Here is a 17,776-nt window from a genome sequence, read left to right as displayed (position 1 = left end):
GCACGGCGGGCAAACAAGGCCACACAAACGCTGTACCACTGGAAACCGAGTCCTGCGTTCTCGTTGCAGCCAGTTACCGCGTGCAATTCAACGAGACCTGAAGGTTGTCCCCGACGAACATCTAGACCGGTAAATGGTACAGTCCGACAACGGATGTTATTCTTGAATATCTGCTGGAACCTTAGATCGTCCCAGGACCACTCCTCCAGGTCACAAGCGTCGCTGCATGCATGGCATCAATGTCTGGTCCTCTGACATCCCCATCTACACACTCGCATCCTCTCCTTACCGACCATGGCTCGACAAGACGCTCAAGACAGTCTGCTAGTACTCCCGAAACTCACACACGATCTTCGAGCAACTACTTCACGCTTAAGGCACAACTAGACAAGTCTGCTGAAGAGTCGGTAAGAGGTACACATGCAAACTGGGACGGTAGCGTTCGGGGTTATGGCGACAAGAACCGGAGGAAGTCCATGTGCGTGAACAATGCCGTTCATGCCCCTTGCAATACTCAACTCGTCTCCCTGCTAGGTTTGACGCGGATACGCCAGTCATACTAGTCGAATCCGCAACAGACGACTCGATCGTAAATAACGTCTCGTCTTTGCCTTCAAATGCCACGAACAAACTATTGAGTACAAGATGGCATGACTATCCCAATGAGGCCATTGACTCTGCGCTGTCTGCGCTCAATACATTGGACGCTAGTTTCTCCGACCATCCGTTACACGATGCTATCCGGGCGTTATCCGCTGCTGTGCATAAACTATCTTCAGTGCGAGCCGAGTTAGAAGAAAGTCGGAAAGCCTTGCTCCAGAAAGAAGCAGACCGACGAGCACGAGCGGACGAGCTCATGAGAGAGCTCCAGCCTTCAGATCGTGTCTTAGCGCGACGAGTCATCCAATCTCTCTTTCCAGACGATGACGAAGACAGTCATGCCGTACGTCGAAAGTCAAGCAACAGAGTGAGATTCTATCACGGTTATAGCTATATTGTTTCTCACATGATGCTGCAGTCTCTCACCGAATCTTTATCGGACGCACTCGAGGATATATTGCCTGTCTCAAGAAGTGCATCCGAAGGACCGTTGATGTCAGCTGAAGAAACACCAGTCCTCGACGAGAGAAGCCGAAGTTCTACCCCCGTCTCTCACGGAGCAGGTCGCGAGGAGTCAACTTCAAGGGTCATCACTTCTGAGTCCACCTCGCCCGTTGATTCGCCCGAGGCCAAAGAAGAGGTCCCACCGGTCTCTCCTAACTCGGGCCGTGCGAGCGTCGGCGAATGGATGGGAACACTGTGGGGCAAGAGGGCTAAGGGTCACTCCACGGCCTCCACTTCGTCTTTGCCTTCCGTCGAGAGCATCCTAGACGCTTCCAAGACTGCTACCGACTATGAGTCGGTACGCTCATCTGATTCCGAGTCGATTGCTTCGGCTTCGACCAATCCGGAGAGAAAGCGACGAGTCCGTGGTACGACCAAGAGTGTCTTTGCTACATTGGGGCTCTCGATGCTCAATCCGACCATACCCTCTTCTACCCGGAAACGGCGCACTGATTCTCGAGCAGTCTCTCAAGAAGCGGTCCGTGTTGTTATTGCCAGCGGCGAACTGCCCTCCGAAGGTCACTTGGCGGCGGAACCAGTATCCTCCGAGTCTCCCGTCGTCGCTGGTAATGCACGGTCTACTTCTGCGGAGTCGCCTGCAGAACCGGAATGGACCCCGAAACAAGGCTCGGCGATTCGAGCGATCGTCAATGCTACTCGTGTCATGACAAGCGACCCTGCAAGTATTCTCGCAGACCAAGGAAGAGATACTGGCCTTCTGGTTGGAAAGCTCGCTCTCGAGTTAGTTCGCAATGCCCGTGACCAGCGACTGGACATCTGTGAACCCGCTAAGCCTAAGAACCAGCGCACGACGAGCCGCAGAAATACTACCTTGTCCCTGTTGAAACCAGAGTCAGAGGACGTTCCCGATCTTCTGTTGACCGACCAGCGTTCTCCTGCGACTGTCAAAGCTAGAGATTTGGACACTCGATCATTTCTGGGCTCCGTCGACTTCTCTGCTCTGGCCTCGCCGGTCTTCGGTTCATTCCTCTCTGACCAGCGCAGACATACTACGGCTGCTAATGAGACTCGGAAAGCCACTGATAGCGATACTCCTATACCTGCACAGACTGCGGCAAAACCAAAGCCAGGTTCGGTCGCTCTTGAGTCCATCATCCCTGCCAACGCACAACCTCCTACACATCATTTTGCCCGCACTTACACGCCTCTTACTGCTAAGGACTTCCGTTTCACCCTGCCGATGTCTGATGTACCGTCGATTTCTTCGCTTGGCGATGAACCCAAAGAGGCATTCACGGACCGTTTCGGCTTCATCTACGACGTGTCTCTCTACGACTTCCTTCTCCTCCTGCGCGCCAAAGCTGTTGAGAACGTTGCACCAGCATGTCTCACGGGCATCAAGATAGCAGACCGTCGCGAAGATAATGTATGGCCCGAAGAAGACGAAGAGGAAGATTCTTCACGAAACGCGATAGAGATCATCACAAGCTATTGCGAGTGCGAGAGCATCGACTCAGTCGATGGTATCAGTGTTCACTCGACCGGGACAAGGCTGTCGTTTCGCGATATACCCTCGTCCGACACTACCTCGCTTCGCTCTCGAGATACCTCACCATCATCAGGCCGTGGGCGACCGCGTTCGACCACACTTCGCCCGAGCGCACCCAAGTTGCAATCAAAGTCCAGTGTCTCGATCCTCACTATCACCTCCGACACGCCGCGACACGTTTGTCCTACGACCGTCAAGCGGCTCTTGTCTGACCTTGAGGTGATCCATAATTGTCGGCAAGTGTCCCTACGCAAGGAGTGGGACACGTTTGTCAACCAGCGCTCGAAGTCTTCAAAATCTGTCTCTGGGGCCGCGCACAGGCCGTCAGGGAATGCGGCAAACGCTGCTTCTATCCTTGGTCTCAGGGCCTCTCTCGACGAAGAGGAGCTGATGCATACTGATGGGCTGATCGGCTTTGCACAGCTGGGTTTCTCTGCGAACAGCAACGAGCGGAAAGAATTCGATAGGCTTGTCCGAGCTGGGATCCCGCTGGCGTATCGGTCAAAAGTCTGGTTTGAGAGTAGTGGAGCCCTTGACATGAGGGAGCCCGGGCTGTTTCACGATCTCCTTGCGAACGTGGATGAAACAAGCAGTGTGGTCAAGGAGATCGAGAAGGACGTAGGACGGACGATGCCCTTGAATGTCTTTTTTGGCCGCACAGGCGCAGGGGTCGACAAGCTGCGCAGAGTGCTGAGAGCATACAGCCAGTAGGTCTATTCCCACCTGCGACTTCTCCTCACGAGCTAACCGGTTTGTCCAGGCGCAACCCCGATATTGGTTACTGTCAGGGAATGAACCTTGTCACGTCGACACTTCTGCTAGTGTATGCAGACGAGGAAGAGGCGTTCTGGGTGCTGTGCGCCATTATCGAGAAACTGCTGCCGGAAGACTTCTTCTCCCACTCGTTGCTAAGCTCACGCGCGTGTCCCCTGGTCCTGCTTGAATATGTCAAAGAGCAGCTTCCAAAGTTTCACAACCATCTCAACAAGCTTGGTGTTGACATCGGCGCAGTGTGTTTCTCCTGGTTCCTTTCCCTTTTTACGGATTGTCTACCCATCGAGGTAAGTTCCGCCGCCACCAGGCCAACCATATGACTCACGCTCATGGCCGTAGACACTGTTTCGAGTATGGGACGCCTTCATGGTTGACGGATTAGACGTTCTCTTCCGTGTGGCGCTCGCAGTGCTGCGCAGAAACGAGCAAGAGCTACTCCGATGTGAATCAATCCCTGCCGTCTACGTCGCGTTAGAGAGCTTGCCTAACCGCATGTGGCGGCCCGACAAGTTGATGAAGGTGCGTCTTGCCCTGTCACGTTTCTGACGACGGCTGATTTAGCATTTGTACAGACCGAAGTAGAGCTACGTCACACCCTGGTTCATACAGATATTGTCAAACGTCGTGCGGCCCACATCGCTATTCTGAAGAAATGTCTGTGAACCGTCCCTCTAGCATATGCTGCCTCTCTTAATGTGTCGCGTGTTCGAGCATCGCATCTAGAGCTGTCTCATATCCACTCATGTCATTACTTACATTGCACACACGCAACTATTCGATATCATGAGCTGATCGAGTGCCAACATGTGAAGGTTCAAATGGTACGCCAACAGCGGCCCTGCAGCCCTATCCTCGTTACTCGATGTGTTAATCAGGCAAATTTACCTATGGTACATGTGGCTGTTTTCCGTGACGATGACCTTAGTCGGTATGGCTCAGAGTGCCAGGATTGTGTGCAACATTGTGTCCATGCCGTTTTATGACGTCGATGTCGCAGTCCTACAGGGTGCGTCGGACGACTCACCTGATCTGAGAAGCTAACCTGGAGAGCTGTGTGAGAGACGGTTCACAAGCGTTGCATAAAACGTGGATCTGGACGTACCTTCGGTGGGTTCTTTACATTGATGTCCGAAATCTTGGCCGCTTCGTCTCCGTTTGTGACAATTTGCTCGACCTGCAGCGGAGGTAAGATGATCCCACCTGTGCCGGCTTGGTGGTGGAAGGTTCTCACCTCTCCCTCGCGTTTTCCACTGCGAAAACGGGTAAACACCTTGTCGCCCTCTTGGATGGGCTCGCCATCTTTGTCTTTGAGGTATCCCTGGCTCGCGAGGATAAATGCCCGTGCTTATGTCACTGGAGACACATGTGCATGTGCGTTCCACCTACCGACATTATGCTGATGAGTTAGCTGCTGATCGAGGTCAACGGAACGGCGCACCTCTTATATACTCTGCAACCTGCCAGGTCACTTTCTATGAGATCATGAATGTAACCAAACACACATGTGACGACAGCGGCACAGTTGTGGAGAACTTGGTCTCCACAAAATGACTCGTGAGGTTTGGTGGCACACCATGTGATGTAAGTCTTAGTACCACTCACAACTCACAACTCGAATCAACCAGATGTCGTTAAACTTGAAGATATACATGGAAATTCAACCATCAAGGAATGTAATACATCTATCAGATAAAAGCATACGATGCGCATTTCACTGGAGCATTTCCTTCAACTCGCCATTCTCGACCATCTCCTGCACGACATCGAGACCGCCGACGAACTCGCCATTGATGATGAGCTGAGGGAACGTGGGCCAATCATTGACAACCTTGAGCTGCTGACGCACGGCCTCGTCCGAGAGAATGTCGAAATGCGAGAAGTCGACTTTCTCGTCTTGGAGGAGCGAGACGATTCGGCGGGAGAAGCCGCACCGAGGTGCGTCCGGGCTGCCCTTCATGAAAAGGACGGCTCTGGACTGGTTCATCAGATCGTTGCAGCGCTTGCTGAGTTCCTCCGTCGAGTCCGCTTTCTCTGTGGGTGCTGCTGGGGCCTTGTCGGTGTATGATTGCGGATATATGGTCGACGGAGCGCGGACGTGCTTCGCAATAGCGTTTGTCAAGGTGGCGGCGTCTGCACCAGGTATGCGGTCAAGTAGAGTGTGACCCTGGGAGGATTTAGTGTCTTAACCACAAGTAGATGAACTGAGTAACTTGCCTGAAGGATGATGAACGACGGAACCGCTTCGATCTCGAAAGACTCAGAAATGTCCGCTTGTTCCTCAGCATCTACCTGCAAACAATACGAGGTTGAACAATCTCCAGTATCCGTTGTATGTGAACGCACCTGTAGCACCAAGAGTTGCGGATACTTCTTTGCCAGCTCTGCGACAACCTCATTCATCTGCTTGCATGGCTCTGCCCATGATGCCCAAAAGTTGATGAGTGAAATCCTGTTCAAGTCCGCCGCGAGAAGCGATCGGAAGTGGTCGGGCGAGGATACCTCAGAGAAGTTGGAAAGGCCTGCAGCAGACATGACGAGACTAGGCCTGAAGGGAGATGGTGAGTGCTTAAGATCAAGAGGACTACCCTGCTTTACAAGCAGCCCTCGGGCAGATGAGATAGCATTGCGCCATTTTGTTATCTGATAACAGAATAGGGCGTCTATCTTTAAATAGTTACCGACGCTTTACAGCCGGTAACGGTGGGAATAATGCCACTGGCAACCATCAGCCTTACCCTCCGCGATGTGCAGAGCGTGGACTCATACGTGGAGTGCTGTGGTCAAGTCATGGCAGATAAGTTTAACCGAAGGGCGACATACTTACTTGGATTTGTCTGCAAGGGTGACTACACAGTTCCGTCGCCCACTCTCACCGGGAGGCGCAGTTAACTCACGGGACGCAGTCTGGGTTGTACACGGTCTGGAAAGTACAGATTGCTTACACGGGTAGGGAGATATATGTATATACTATTGTCTGCCGTAAGACCGGCGTGCCAGTGGGTTCTTCGTGCCTTGCACTTGCATGGGAATGGTCGAAGACATTGCCCTGTTGAATGGGAGCGAGCGGCCATGCAGATGAACTATTCAAAGATCTCGCAGCGGTGGGCGACAATATAACTTTGTATGGTTTAGCCTTCAAGATGAGAGTGGTAAAAGGTTTGAAGCACGGCGGAAATGGTTCGAAGTCGCGGCAGAGTGCGGTCCCGCGACGAGCTCATGAGAGCCAGCCGTCGAATTCAATGTTTCGGAGATCGGTGTCGTCGTCATCCAGAGTGTTCATCTAACCATTCGCTCACCCGGTCAACGAGGTCCGCCTTCTTCCCGGCAGTTGATAGGCCCTTGCTCCTGAGATAGTCCTGTCATGTCGGGGAAAGCGCAAAGCGTATGTTAGTGTCGATTCTGATATTCTCTGCACAACTGTAGGAACCGCTTCAGGCCCGTATCAATAGCAGGGCTTGATGTTTCCACCGTCATGTTACGTGAGACGCACCTTGAGTTGGTCAACTTTGAGCTATGATGGAAAGACAAAGTTAGGCCAGTGTGTGAGCGGGGGACAGCTTGAGAAAAGCGTGCTTACCTTGTTCAGCTCACTATTTTGGTAGAACCCACGCACTTCTTCCTCACTCGTGCTTGCCTCCTGAGAGAACGTGTCAGGAACGATCGACGCACATGCTCGACACGACAAACAGTAGTGGTCTTGGCCTTGCGCTTGGCTCCTGTAGACGAAGCGACAACAATGGTCGCGGAATCATCTGCAAGAAGAGCCTCCTTCCACTGTTTCATCATGAGTCCGGCTCGCTATACGCGTCACAACCGAAGAATTCCCAACGAGCATATCACCGTGGAGATGACAATGAAGTGCCTTTAGCGATGAACATCAGATATTTCCCATGGAATGCGTACCTTGTGAATCATGTCATAGTTGGGCAAAGACAGATCCTCGAAGGTCTCAGGGTCAAACTCTTCACGGAATGCACTGGCTTGCAGCTGAGCATTATGGAACTCCAGAGCTGTGGGCAAGAGAACGAAGGCTGTCGGTACCGAAGCTCCATTTCTATGTCGGGTAGGATTTACCCACCTGGGTTGGGATAAGAATCTGGTGAATACCCGTCTTTGACGGCCAGCTTTGCGACGAACGGAGCAGCTTTCCCCGTCAGCTCATCGGAAGCTGGGCAGGATGCGGTGCGGATGATCGAGAATGGCAGATAGCATAATTAGCCACCGTAAACGAGCCGCCTTTCTGAGTAGTCGCTTACCTCGTTCAGCATCGAGGAACTGCTCAGGAACCGCTCGCATATCATCGGCGTATGGCAAGGGAATGAGATGGAATCCGGGCGGATCGCTCTGGGCACCATCCTCTGTGCGCACCTCAGCCTATCACAAAGTGAGAAAAGTCAAGACACGTAATAAGCAAACCTAAATAGGTTTTCGAGGGGAGAAATGCTGTACCTGAGGGAGCATGGCGCAAAAGACGGGAGTGGCGTTCCGTCTCATGAGTGTAAGCACTAGCGCAATCTTTTTCTTCTTGGCCATCGTTTTCAGCAGGGCGTTGGATGTCCGCTTACTCCCAGAGAAAGTCTGATGTAAACATAGCGAGTAGTGATTAGAATGGTGCTTCGCGCGGGGTGCGGGAATACTACCATCTCATCTGGATAGATGAAATACGAGTGTTTGATATTATCCTCGAAAGCCAGTGCATCGTAGTCTTTGAATCCAAGCAACTTGATCTCTGCATTCTCGTGTAGTCAGCGACGCTGAGATACTAGTCTGAGCACCTACTCGGTTCCAACCCGAGAGTTCGGAAGGACCTGATTTCATCAGCGGTGTAGAACGTCTGCAGGCCGATGTCCGTCAATCGCATATGTTTGACTGACTGAATTGTGGAGCACGCGCCTTGCTGCCCGCCGCGGTGGTCCTGGTCACGGTACCATCCTCGTCAATGCGGTCCTTTGTATTCTTGCCTTCGACAGCCTCGCCGAGACCCATGCCACTGAGGAGCTCGTCCTTCGGCACCTCTTTGCCCCCCTGGAGTCTAGGTCAGTGATTTCCATGGTCCGTACGCCGGACTACGTGGCACCTTTTGCAACCAGACGGTCCGGGACTCTGCCAACTCCATCCTATCGCCCAGATCAACAAAATACCTGTAGGACCCCTTCTTCTGTGCCGTGACCAGGCCGTACCTGGTGACCAGAAACGATGAGCGTCGCCCAAAGCGCGCGGAAGAATACGTACCCCTTCACGCCGATAACAAAGTTCTCGGCAAGTTCAAACGGAACGCTGAACAAGGCACGCTTTGGGACCTCGCGGAACTTCATCTGGTCCAGTAGGTCCTCGATCCTTGTGATGGAGACCGTCTCCGGGAGCACCCCCGGCTCGGCCTCATCGTCGTCAATGATATTTGTCGGCAAGAGAACAGACTGTACGGATGCGGATGTCATACTCCGACATTGCGCGAGTGTCGCGGAAACTTACTGAATAGAACTTTGACAAATCAAAGAGCTTGTCCTCTGAGCTGATAAAGAAAGGCTCGACCACGATGCCCGCTTGAACGAGGTCCTAGTGATCGGTCGGGTCAGTGCATAATTATAGAATGTGTGAATGGCTGACATACGACAAGAGTAGTACGGGCAGCGGTCAATAGACGGTCTCTGCCCGGTCCTGAGTGAGGGTTATCTTCGTCGGTGATGAGAAACACTCGTTTGGTCGCAGTTTTAGGTGCCCTGCCACGGTAGCATCAGGGGAATAGTTTCAGGGTTCATGGAAGTATGTCTTACCCATCTCGCATGATCCAGTTACAACTAGTAAACACGTCCCCCACTGCCATTCTGTTCCCTTGCACAGGTGGGAACGTCTCCTTCAGGTAACTGGTGTCTCCTCTGGCGGCTGGAGAGGGCTAATGTTTAACAGAGCCACATGACATATTTCCGCGGGATCCCGCACCATCTACCAGCTGGATAAGCTCCTGCACCTTTGGAGCACTGATGGTTTCAATGGGTTGGAACAAGAAGCTACCCGGCTTGATTTCGACCCCTTGACTAATTGGTTCACTGTTCCGTGTCTGTGGTAACGTCGTCGGCGAACATGTGGTAGCGGGAGAAGCAAAAAAGTGTTCCTGACCGTATTGAACAGCATGATACCAACGGCATCGTTCGGACCGACGACGACCTTTTTCTTCTGGATTTGAATAGCAGCTTCAAGAGCTGTCAGGAAACGAGAAGTCTGCACGTCTTCGTAGACCGGATCGTCGTGCAGTGCGAGCATGGATTCTGAGCAGTCAATTGCAAACAGAATAACATCTCTTTTTCCCTCGAACATCTGCGCAAGGTTAGATGACAACTCACGCGGTCCCTCGCGCGACTCACTGAGGCATCTTGGAGCTCCTCGTCATCGTCGTCGTCGACTTTGTTCCACTCGTCGTACGAAGCCATATATACTGCAGATCGCGCGTAGATGGAGACGAGGAAGGATGAACAGAAAGAAACGGAAATATTCTGGTGATGGTTGCACGCGTCGAAGTCAGATTCGGACGCGTTGAGCGGACAATGAAACGCGCTGATGGAAACCAAGCACGTGCACCTGCTCTTTTCGGCGACTCCGCACTGGCTTCCGGAAATGGATATGATGAACTTGGAAAGTTCTCTTGACGAAACTGCTGTGAACGTTGCACGGCGGCGACCTCGGGCCCTCGTTACCGTCGAGAAAATCTCGAGCCTGCGATATCAAGCGATCACAACGGACTAGAAGCTGCAGACAGTAGTAAGTCATTATTTCCACGCTGCCAAACCGCTATGCGACGTTCACACTTGTCAATCGAGCTGCGGCGTCCCTCGCTACCCATGGCATCGGAGCAAAGCAACCTATTGTCGCTTAGGCATGTTACCATTGGCGAGCTGGAAAAGCTGTCTCGTCCGAGGCAGAGAATCAGGACGGAGGAGGATGTCCAGGCATGGAAGCTCACCAGGGGTTACCAAGACTATGGTCTCTTCCTGCGACGCCTGAACGGATCCGTCGTCGGGCATTTCCTGCCCTGGTCTAGTCCGACAGCCTATCCAGTAAGCTTTCTGATTCCTATCTCCAATCAATATTTGCCTTTCATACATGGGAAAAGGCCATAGAGTCGACCCTGCGCTTGTTGAGCGCACTCGACCGCTGGATCGACGAGATCCCGCCTTTACATACCCCTCAGAGATTTGGGAACCTCGCTTTCCGCACTTGGGGGAGGCGGCTCGAAGATGTAAGCCCTCTTATCAGCCGATAGCTCGACGCCCAACACCACGTTGCACAGGAATGTAGTTCGCTCTTGGCTTCTCTCCTCCCGCTCGAATTCCACCCAGCAATTCCACATATCTCTCCGTACCTATTGGCTTCCTTTGGGTCGTTCACGCGGATCGACTACGGCACTGGCCACGAGACGTCCTTCGTTCTGTTCCTGTTCTGCCTCACCCTCATCCGGTTCTATGATCCAGAGCCGGCGGTGGAACGGGAGATCGTGCTAACCGTGTTTGTGCGGTACCTCCGGCTCTGCTGGAGACTGCAGGACGTCTACAAACTTGAGCCCGCGGGGAGCCATGGTGTTTGGGGTCTCGACGACTACAGTTTCCTCGGATACATCTTTGGCAGCGCTCAGCTGAGAGGTCAGTCGACAAATACGCTATCGCTTTCGGCTTAGAGTTCAAATGTGTATATGTGCGCTCATCTGTCGCTGTTACAGATCAGAGCGAGATACCTGTCTCCGCAGTGCTCCGCCCGCCCTTGCCTTCGACGAATCTGTACTTTCTATCAATCTCGAGAATCCACGAGGTCAAGTACGGCCCGTTTCACGAACATTCTTCCCAGCTGTATAGCATTGCGACGGCGGTGCAGCATTGGCACAAGGTTAACTCGGGCCTCTTCAAAATGTACGAGGTAAGCGGCCGCTAGTTGAATGGTTTAGCACCGTTCTCACGATGTGTTCAGGCCGAGGTGCTCGGCAAGCGGGTCGTCGTGCAGCATCTTCCCCTCGGCGGTTTGATAGAGTGGGATGCCCCTAAAGAGGCGATACCCGCAGAGCAGGGGTCTTCACAGGCAGAGGGGCGCCCCTCGACTCCTACGACGCCGACGCCGACGCCGACGCCGGCTTCGGGCGCACTGCCCACCGCAGCCGCCATGATTCCACCTACCGTCCGAGTCCCAGAGCGGCCTACGCCCCCGCCGTTTGACGTACGTTCAGTCGCACCTACCGTGGGTGGACAGACTTTTGCGCAGAATCACCCATCGGGACTCGCTGCGAACCCGCGGATTGCGGCCGCGCTTCGACAGGGCGGTCCTGTCGCCGGAAGCTCGATGCCCTTGGGTCCGATGGCCAACACTACGTTACGGCCCATGTCCCGCGGAGCTGCTGGCACTGGCACCACCATGCCTCCCCGTCCAAACCCGAGCCTCTCGTAATGCTCGACGGAAATGAAGTCGAGGAGGTCGTGGCTTTGAGAGTTGTACACAACGTGTATTCTATCGCGGTTCCGCGTACACAGCTGCTTCTGCCTCGTGTTTAATGATGCCGTGGAGATGGCAGTGGCCGCATGTCGAGCCAGCCAGCTGCGCTAGTACGTCGTCGACGCAGGCACCAGTGACCAAGCCGAGCCACGGACGCGAGGGCGGGTGGAGCCTGGACTCGGTTAGCTCCGCCACAGGCGCCCATGACATAAGTCACGCTCACGTGGCAGAGCCGCATCGATGGCCCAAAACCCAAAATTTAAAAAGATCTGCAGACGACGACGAGCTCGAGTCTTGTCTCGCGCTGCACACCCGGCCTCTTCTCATCTCCTGGTAGACCCCTCTGTTGTCGCGCCCTTCAGTCCGACAGCAGAGCCGACGCTGGCAACATTCCTGACCAGGCGAGGAACGACGACTTACGTCTGTTGACCCGAGAGTATGTCCCTTTGATTGGATGCTGATCCTCGTCCCTGCCGCTCACGATTGTCGCGATTCCCACCAGGTGGTCATCTGTTCGTGGTACGCGACACATCAAAGGTGTCTGTGCTCTCGTACTTACGTCACGACAGGCGAACCTCCTTGACAGGCCTTCAACAACCTTCGTTGTTTCACTAGCCACACTTTCAAGTTTTCTTCGGCTTCATCGCCCTCTCACATTCCTACTCCAACCCTTCCCCCCCCTCGCCCTTAAAGCTTTTCCTCGCTGCACAGGGAGCGAGGAAACCCCCTTCGCCTGAAGAAACCCCAACGTTACCCACCTATCCCGCCCGGTGCACCAGCCGCGGCGGTAGGCGCGGTAATACGGGTTTAGACCTAGGAACGCAACAGTCACGGGCCCCCAGCTCTTTGGATCGTGCCACACCCAAAACGACAACTTGCAGTCGACCCTTGAAACTCCCACTGTTGATTATCTAGAACTAGAAGTCGAGACGGAGCCCCTTAAGGAAAAGCCTCAAGAAGAAACAATGTCACAGGTCCAGGTTCTCGCGACGCGCAGCCCTGTCGGCTTTGACTCTGAACTGGCATCTTGCTCCCCCAACGTGTCTACTACCCTTTCTGTTTCCTTCAACGACAAACCAGCCAACACCCTCGTTGATCGCATCCTCTCCTCTCAAACTACGCCGCCTATTCTAGACACTGCGCCAATCCCTGATGCCCGGGAAGGGTGCACCGCTGTTCCGGGGTTGCCCCTTTTGTACTATGGACACCCCGATACCCACCTTCGGAATGGCGTTATGAGGGCTGCCGAACTGGCTGCTGATGGCGAACCCGACGCTGAGAAGGCTTTCTTCGTCGCGGACCTCAGTTACGTATACCACCAACATCTCAGATGGAAGCGCATGCTCCCGGAAATCGAGCCCTTCTACGGTAGGTGCCTGCGATTCTCAGGGAACGCGGCAGAGTCTCATGACCTTGGCCAGCTGTGAAATGCAACCCGGACCCATACGTCTTGCGCCTGCTGGCGGCGCTTGGGACTGGGTTCGACTGCGCTTCGAACGGAGAAATCTCCCAGGTGCTGTCTGTCGGCGTGGCCCCTTCCCGGGTGATCTTCGCCAACCCGTGCAAGGCGACGAGCTTTGTCCGCCAGGCCGCCAAGTCCGGGGTGGACACGATGACGTTCGACAACACGGACGAGCTGTACAAGATCGCGCGCGCGCACCCCAAGGCAGCGCTCGTCGTCCGCATCCTCACCGACGACTCCCGGTCGCTGTGCCGGCTGGGGCTCAAGTACGGCGCGCCGCTCGTCACGGTGCCGGGGCTGCTCGCCAAGGCGCGGGAGCTGCAGCTGGACGTGATCGGGGTCAGCTTCCACGTGGGGAGCGGGTGCTACGACACGTCGGCGTACACGGACGCGATCGCGCGTGCGCGCGCGGCGTTTGACATGGGCCGGGCGGCGGGCTACGAGTTTTCGCTGCTTGATGTCGGCGGAGGGTTCGAGGACGCGACGTTTGAGCGTGCCGCAGGCGTCCTCAGGGACGCCATCGACCTGCACTTCCCTGCACGGGAGAACCTCCGCATCATCGCGGAACCCGGCCGTTACTATGTCGCAAAGGCGTTCAGTCTGGCAGTGAATGTCATCGCTCGGCGCGCTCCGCCTCCTGCGGTGGAAGGAGCCGATGCGGAAGAAACAGATCCGGGAGAGCCCAGCGTGATGTGTACGTTTCGTTTCCTTTCTCGATGGGAGATGGCGATTGGGCTGACACGAGGAATCGGAACTGTGACAGACTACATCAACGACGGGGTGTACGGGGCGTTCAACTGTATCATGTTTGATCACCAGACGCCGCAGCCGGGGGTGCTCTGCCTGAACGGGTCGTTCCATGTGCCCTCGTCTGTGTCCATGTGCGCGAGCAGCGTGTGGGGCCCGACATGCGACTCGATCGACGTGGTGTGCCCTGTGACGCAGCTGCCGCGGACGCTGGAGGTCGGGGACTGGCTGGCGTTCGAGAACATGGGGGCGTACACGCGCTGTGCGGCGTCGCAGTTCAACGGGTTCCAGGTGAGCAACGTGGTGTACACGACTGGGACGGGACTGGCGAGCGGGGAGGTTCGGGGTCTGTTGCGGGGTCCTGGCGGGAGCTGAGACAGTGCTGGACGTGCGAGGGGACTGTGGTGCTGGTGAGACGATGTGGATCTACTGTAAAGGCTGCGGTACCGCATGGAGAACACGGTGCTTGAAACTGCTATCTGAAGTGGGAGGCGATGGTGCCTGGCGGGAGGACTGGTTTTCAAGACGCCGACGGCAGTTTCGGTACCGAATGCGGGGCCGAACGGGGGTGATCGAGGGGGTGTGGTGGGGTTAGGGGTTGGGGCCGGATGGGGGCATATTGTGGCGTCTTGGGAGCGAGTCTAAAACACGGATGGGAGAGCCGGATTGGGACAGGGCCTCGCGCGAGGTCGCGGATGTTCGCACGCGTCGTGACGTAGGGAGTCGAGGCGACCGGAGAAGGATCAGAACTTGATCGAGGGCCGAGCCGTCGAGGGACCTTGACCCCGGGCACGCTCCCGGACCCGGTCCGCGCCCTCCGTGGGCGTCCGTCGCGAGCCTCTGACCGGCGACCGCGCGGGAGAAAGAAAAGCGTATGTGTGTGCGTGCGTGCGTGTGCGTGTGCGTGTGCGGGCGCGGAAAGAAAAAAGAAAAAACTTGGCAGTGGCACTGCTAGGCTGGAGCGGACAACATCTTTGGGTTGTCGACGTTGTCTGCGATCAGAGCCCCTAATTGGAGGATCTAGCCGAGCAGCCGAGACCCGAGATTGGATTTTACAATGGCTCGACTGTCTAAACCTTGCTCCGAGCACATCTATTCTCGCTCTCACTTCTCCGTTATATGGGCCCTCCTCCATCATCCTCCCATCTCTCCTCTTCTCCCCCGCCACCTCCATGTCCCCGCTCTCTACCCGCTAATCACTACCGAGCTTCCCTCCTCCCGTCTCTCCCTCCCGGACGCGTCAATGTGCGCCGTTTCATTTCATGCCCTCTGCACTCGTCCTGACACCATCTCCGTCCAGCCGACGTATATATATACCCCAATACCTGCTCATAACCACCCGTCATGACCTTTGTCTCGAGCCGTGCTGCCAACATGTCCTCGGGGCTCTTGCTCGTGCGTACCCGCGACGGTCTCCCCGCGCCGCCATTGACACCCCTGGCTTCTGCAGGAACCGCTCTCGTCCACCGACAACACCACAGCGAACGCGGGGCAACGCTTCAGGCCCTACACCAGTTCCACCCACCATGTCACCAAAGGGCGCTACATCACGAGCAACGACCCAAGGGGCTACATGTCAGTCCTTGTTCGCGGTGCCCGCCCCCGACCTAGCCTAACAATCCCATGCAGACCCGTCTACGAGTACCCGCTGAACGGACAGTGGATCATGCTCGACATGGACGACGGCTACGTCCTCTGGACAGGCATCTGGAAAGGTAGGTACCTTCCATCCACAGCTCCCCCATCCGCCCTGCTCACCTTTCGTTCTTCTGCCCACAGCACTCGGCAACTCCAAAGGTACCAGCCTCGCTCTCCTGCTTGCCGTCATGTCTCACACGTCCCCTTCGCCGCAGCGGACATTGTCAAGATGATCGAGTCGCAGCCCGACTTGGCGTCCAAGCTGCGCCGCGTGCGTGGCGGCTACCTCAAAATTCAGGGCACCTGGATGCCCTACGAGATTGCCCTGCGCCTCGCCCGCAGGTAGGCACCGCATCCTGTCCATCATTTTGACCGTCGCTAACATACACTCCCAAGAGTCGCTTGGCCTATCCGCCACGAGCTCATACCGCTATTCGGGTAAGCCCCCATCTTGTTTCGACGGGTTTGCTGCGGTGCGCTGACAGGACGCGCTTTTTTTTCTTTCCCCTTCTAGCCCGACCTTCCCGACCACATGCCTCTCGCCTGATCAGCCAGGGTATGGCCAGGTCGTCAAGCCTGGCACCGGGCGGCGGAGGGCACGACGGTCGTACGCTCCCTCGAACCCCCAGGAGGCCGTACACGACTGGGCTGTCACCTCGCAGCCGCCGCACAGCGACGTTCCCCCGTGCGCCATCGACCCGCCGTTCACCTACCAGCCCCGCCGGCGGGCAGGGTCAGGTCCGGTGTCGGGCACCGAGGCCCTTGGGTCGCCCGTGCAGCTGCACATGCCGTACAGCCTCCCGCCTGCGGCTCCTTCGCCGCCCAGTCCGGGCGCCAGCAGCTCACGATTGTCGTCGACACACGGGCAGAGGTACTCGCCGTACCCTAGTGCATCTAGCAACCAGCCGCGGGCTCTCGCCTCGGCTGCAGACAGTTTCCACTCACTCCACAGTGCAGCGGGGTCTTCCCCAGTCTTCCCGCACGACATAAAGCTTCCCCCGCTGCACAGTCCCGACGACAGGCAGTCGGGCGGCCGACGCCGCAGCGTCGTAGCGCTCCCACCTATCGCTGCCATGGTCGACCGCAACCGCTGCGACGACTCAGCAGCCGTCCTACGGCGGCTGCAGACTCCAGACCACGAGGAGGAGGAGGAGGAGGAGGACGGCGACTGCCACGCGATGGCGCGCAGCAGCGGCGACCTGGACACGCAGCGGCCGCGTGACGCACCAACAGAGTCGAGCTCCCACCGCCACCGGTACACCGCCCTCTCGCTCTCGCCCCAAGGCCACGGCACGGCGCCGTCTGAACTGTATTGCGACACGCGCAGACGTCTTGCGCCCACGAGGCTGTCTTTCTCCGCCGCCACCTCGCACTCGCACTCGCACTCGAGCCCAGGCGGCGCCACGGCCTACTGCGCCAGCAGCAGCAGCAGCAACGGCGGCGGCGGCGGCGGCAGTCCCTGCGCGAGCGAGCTCGACAGCCCGGTCTCCCCGAGCCTCGTCGTCACGCCCGTCTCGGGCCGCTCGTCGTTCGACGACGGCCGCAGCGGGTGCGGCCAGAGCCCCCTTAACGCAGCAGCAGCAGCAGCTGCGGCGCCCGCGGCTGCTCGCGTGGGGGGCCACCAGGACCCCAGACCACTGCGCGGCGCGCTCTTGGCGGCCGTGGTAAAGCATGGGTATTGGTGGGGGCACCTTCTCCGAAGGCCATTTTTTTTTTGTCTCCCCACTGCCCACACACCGCCTGGCGCGGCTGCTGTCGCGGCGCACGCGCTCCACTCGCCCACGGGCACGAGGCTGCGAGGGGAGGGAGGACCGTCTTCGCCGCAGAGGAGCGAAAGAGAGAGAAAGAAAGAATCCGATGCGACGTGCTCCTCGCGCTCTCGTTTCATGTCCGTCCGCCCCACCCCCCTCCAGGGCATCTTCCGCTGCCAATTTGCACTCAACTGCTCGCTGGGGCAGCGCGCTCTCTCTCTCTCTGTGCTCGATCCCGTCTTCTTCGTCTTCGCCTTCTTCTCTCTCTCGCTTTTGCACACGCCGCAAGTCCTGTCGGCATGTAGCACACAGTTTTTT

General features: G+C 56.4%; 8 protein-coding genes across 8 annotated transcripts; 6 read left to right on the top strand and 2 right to left on the bottom strand.

Moving 5' to 3' along the window:
* The first annotated feature begins 11 nt into the window (after positions 1 to 11).
* On the top strand, positions 12 to 4,179 carry PHACADRAFT_116285 (uncharacterized protein). Its single transcript, XM_007393147.1, has 6 exons — positions 12 to 478; positions 535 to 967; positions 1,019 to 3,321; positions 3,375 to 3,675; positions 3,728 to 3,907; positions 3,961 to 4,179. The coding sequence occupies exons 1-6, from the start codon at positions 231 to 233 to the stop codon at positions 4,048 to 4,050; spliced, it is 3,555 nt and encodes a 1,184-aa protein (XP_007393209.1). The 5' UTR covers positions 12 to 230; the 3' UTR covers positions 4,051 to 4,179.
* Positions 4,180 to 4,182: 3 nt separating this feature from the next.
* On the bottom strand, positions 4,183 to 4,780 carry PHACADRAFT_206736 (uncharacterized protein; the record flags this gene model as incomplete). Its single annotated transcript, XM_007393146.1, has 5 exons — positions 4,183 to 4,387; positions 4,413 to 4,430; positions 4,491 to 4,562; positions 4,620 to 4,706; positions 4,775 to 4,780. 5 exons carry the CDS (start codon positions 4,778 to 4,780, stop codon positions 4,310 to 4,312), a joined length of 261 nt encoding a protein of 86 aa, XP_007393208.1. The 3' UTR covers positions 4,183 to 4,309.
* A 102-nt stretch (positions 4,781 to 4,882) lies between these two features.
* PHACADRAFT_116276 (uncharacterized protein) lies at positions 4,883 to 9,893 on the bottom strand. Its single transcript, XM_007393145.1, has 21 exons — positions 9,751 to 9,893; positions 9,506 to 9,703; positions 9,329 to 9,446; positions 9,163 to 9,271; positions 9,000 to 9,108; positions 8,861 to 8,944; positions 8,621 to 8,805; positions 8,466 to 8,568; positions 8,317 to 8,413; positions 8,168 to 8,257; positions 8,029 to 8,117; positions 7,838 to 7,966; positions 7,645 to 7,762; positions 7,467 to 7,556; positions 7,292 to 7,398; positions 7,076 to 7,186; positions 6,966 to 7,022; positions 6,879 to 6,899; positions 5,732 to 6,744; positions 5,603 to 5,677; positions 4,883 to 5,552 (listed from the first exon to the last, which is right to left on the bottom strand). The coding sequence occupies exons 1-19, from the start codon at positions 9,814 to 9,816 to the stop codon at positions 6,652 to 6,654; spliced, it is 1,974 nt and encodes a 657-aa protein (XP_007393207.1). The 5' UTR covers positions 9,817 to 9,893; the 3' UTR covers positions 4,883 to 5,552; positions 5,603 to 5,677; positions 5,732 to 6,651.
* A 352-nt stretch (positions 9,894 to 10,245) lies between these two features.
* PHACADRAFT_50310 (uncharacterized protein) lies at positions 10,246 to 11,416 on the top strand (the record flags this gene model as incomplete). The annotated part of the gene is made up of 5 exons (XM_007392691.1): positions 10,246 to 10,440; positions 10,497 to 10,622; positions 10,674 to 11,022; positions 11,100 to 11,293; positions 11,345 to 11,416. Coding segments are annotated over 5 exons (936 nt in total), but the record flags the coding sequence as incomplete, so codon positions are not given.
* Positions 11,417 to 11,533: 117 nt separating this feature from the next.
* On the top strand, positions 11,534 to 11,815 carry PHACADRAFT_158908 (uncharacterized protein; the record flags this gene model as incomplete). Its single annotated transcript, XM_007393144.1, has 1 exon — positions 11,534 to 11,815. The coding sequence occupies one exon, from the start codon at positions 11,534 to 11,536 to the stop codon at positions 11,813 to 11,815; it is 282 nt and encodes a 93-aa protein (XP_007393206.1).
* Positions 11,816 to 12,146: 331 nt separating this feature from the next.
* On the top strand, positions 12,147 to 14,545 carry PHACADRAFT_251754 (uncharacterized protein). The gene is made up of 5 exons (XM_007393143.1): positions 12,147 to 12,296; positions 12,363 to 12,379; positions 12,430 to 13,228; positions 13,282 to 14,016; positions 14,086 to 14,545. Exons 3-5 carry the CDS (start codon positions 12,826 to 12,828, stop codon positions 14,442 to 14,444), a joined length of 1,497 nt encoding a protein of 498 aa, XP_007393205.1. The 5' UTR covers positions 12,147 to 12,296; positions 12,363 to 12,379; positions 12,430 to 12,825; the 3' UTR covers positions 14,445 to 14,545.
* A 1,013-nt stretch (positions 14,546 to 15,558) lies between these two features.
* Positions 15,559 to 16,149, top strand: PHACADRAFT_88735 (uncharacterized protein; the record flags this gene model as incomplete). The annotated part of the gene is made up of 5 exons (XM_007393142.1): positions 15,559 to 15,644; positions 15,699 to 15,784; positions 15,849 to 15,866; positions 15,923 to 16,049; positions 16,104 to 16,149. Coding segments are annotated over 5 exons (363 nt in total), but the record flags the coding sequence as incomplete, so codon positions are not given.
* Positions 16,150 to 16,492: 343 nt separating this feature from the next.
* Positions 16,493 to 17,277, top strand: PHACADRAFT_158905 (uncharacterized protein; the record flags this gene model as incomplete). The annotated part of the gene is made up of 2 exons (XM_007393141.1): positions 16,493 to 17,016; positions 17,103 to 17,277. The coding sequence occupies 2 exons, from the start codon at positions 16,493 to 16,495 to the stop codon at positions 17,275 to 17,277; spliced, it is 699 nt and encodes a 232-aa protein (XP_007393203.1).
* Positions 17,278 to 17,776: the final 499 nt, after the last annotated feature.

This window comes from Phanerochaete carnosa (genome assembly GCF_000300595.1).
Source record: "Phanerochaete carnosa HHB-10118-sp unplaced genomic scaffold PHACAscaffold_3, whole genome shotgun sequence".
NCBI classification, from domain to species: domain Eukaryota; kingdom Fungi; phylum Basidiomycota; class Agaricomycetes; order Polyporales; family Phanerochaetaceae; genus Phanerochaete; species Phanerochaete carnosa.
This window is presented reverse-complemented; position numbering and strand designations above follow the sequence as displayed.

Excerpts from the sequence above, each read along its gene's own strand:
- PHACADRAFT_116276 (XM_007393145.1), bottom strand. The coding sequence starts at position 9,816 with ATGGCTTCGTACGACGAGTGGAACAAAGTCGACGACGACGATGACGAG. Across the intron at positions 9,272-9,328 it reads GCTTATCCAGCTGGTAGATG|CCGCCAGAGGAGACACCAGT; the intron begins GTGCGGGATCCC and ends AGCCCTCTCCAG. Across the intron at positions 6,745-6,878 it reads TCAAAGTTGACCAACTCAAG|GACTATCTCAGGAGCAAGGG; the intron begins GTGCGTCTCACG and ends CCGACATGACAG.
- PHACADRAFT_251754 (XM_007393143.1), top strand. The coding sequence starts at position 12,826 with ATGTCACAGGTCCAGGTTCTCGCGACGCGCAGCCCTGTCGGCTTTGAC. Across the intron at positions 13,229-13,281 it reads GGAAATCGAGCCCTTCTACG|CTGTGAAATGCAACCCGGAC; the intron begins GTAGGTGCCTGC and ends GACCTTGGCCAG. Across the intron at positions 14,017-14,085 it reads GGGAGAGCCCAGCGTGATGT|ACTACATCAACGACGGGGTG; the intron begins GTACGTTTCGTT and ends GAACTGTGACAG.
- PHACADRAFT_116285 (XM_007393147.1), top strand. The coding sequence starts at position 231 with ATGGCATCAATGTCTGGTCCTCTGACATCCCCATCTACACACTCGCAT. Across the intron at positions 968-1,018 it reads GTCGAAAGTCAAGCAACAGA|TCTCTCACCGAATCTTTATC; the intron begins GTGAGATTCTAT and ends ATGATGCTGCAG. Across the intron at positions 3,322-3,374 it reads GTGCTGAGAGCATACAGCCA|GCGCAACCCCGATATTGGTT; the intron begins GTAGGTCTATTC and ends CGGTTTGTCCAG.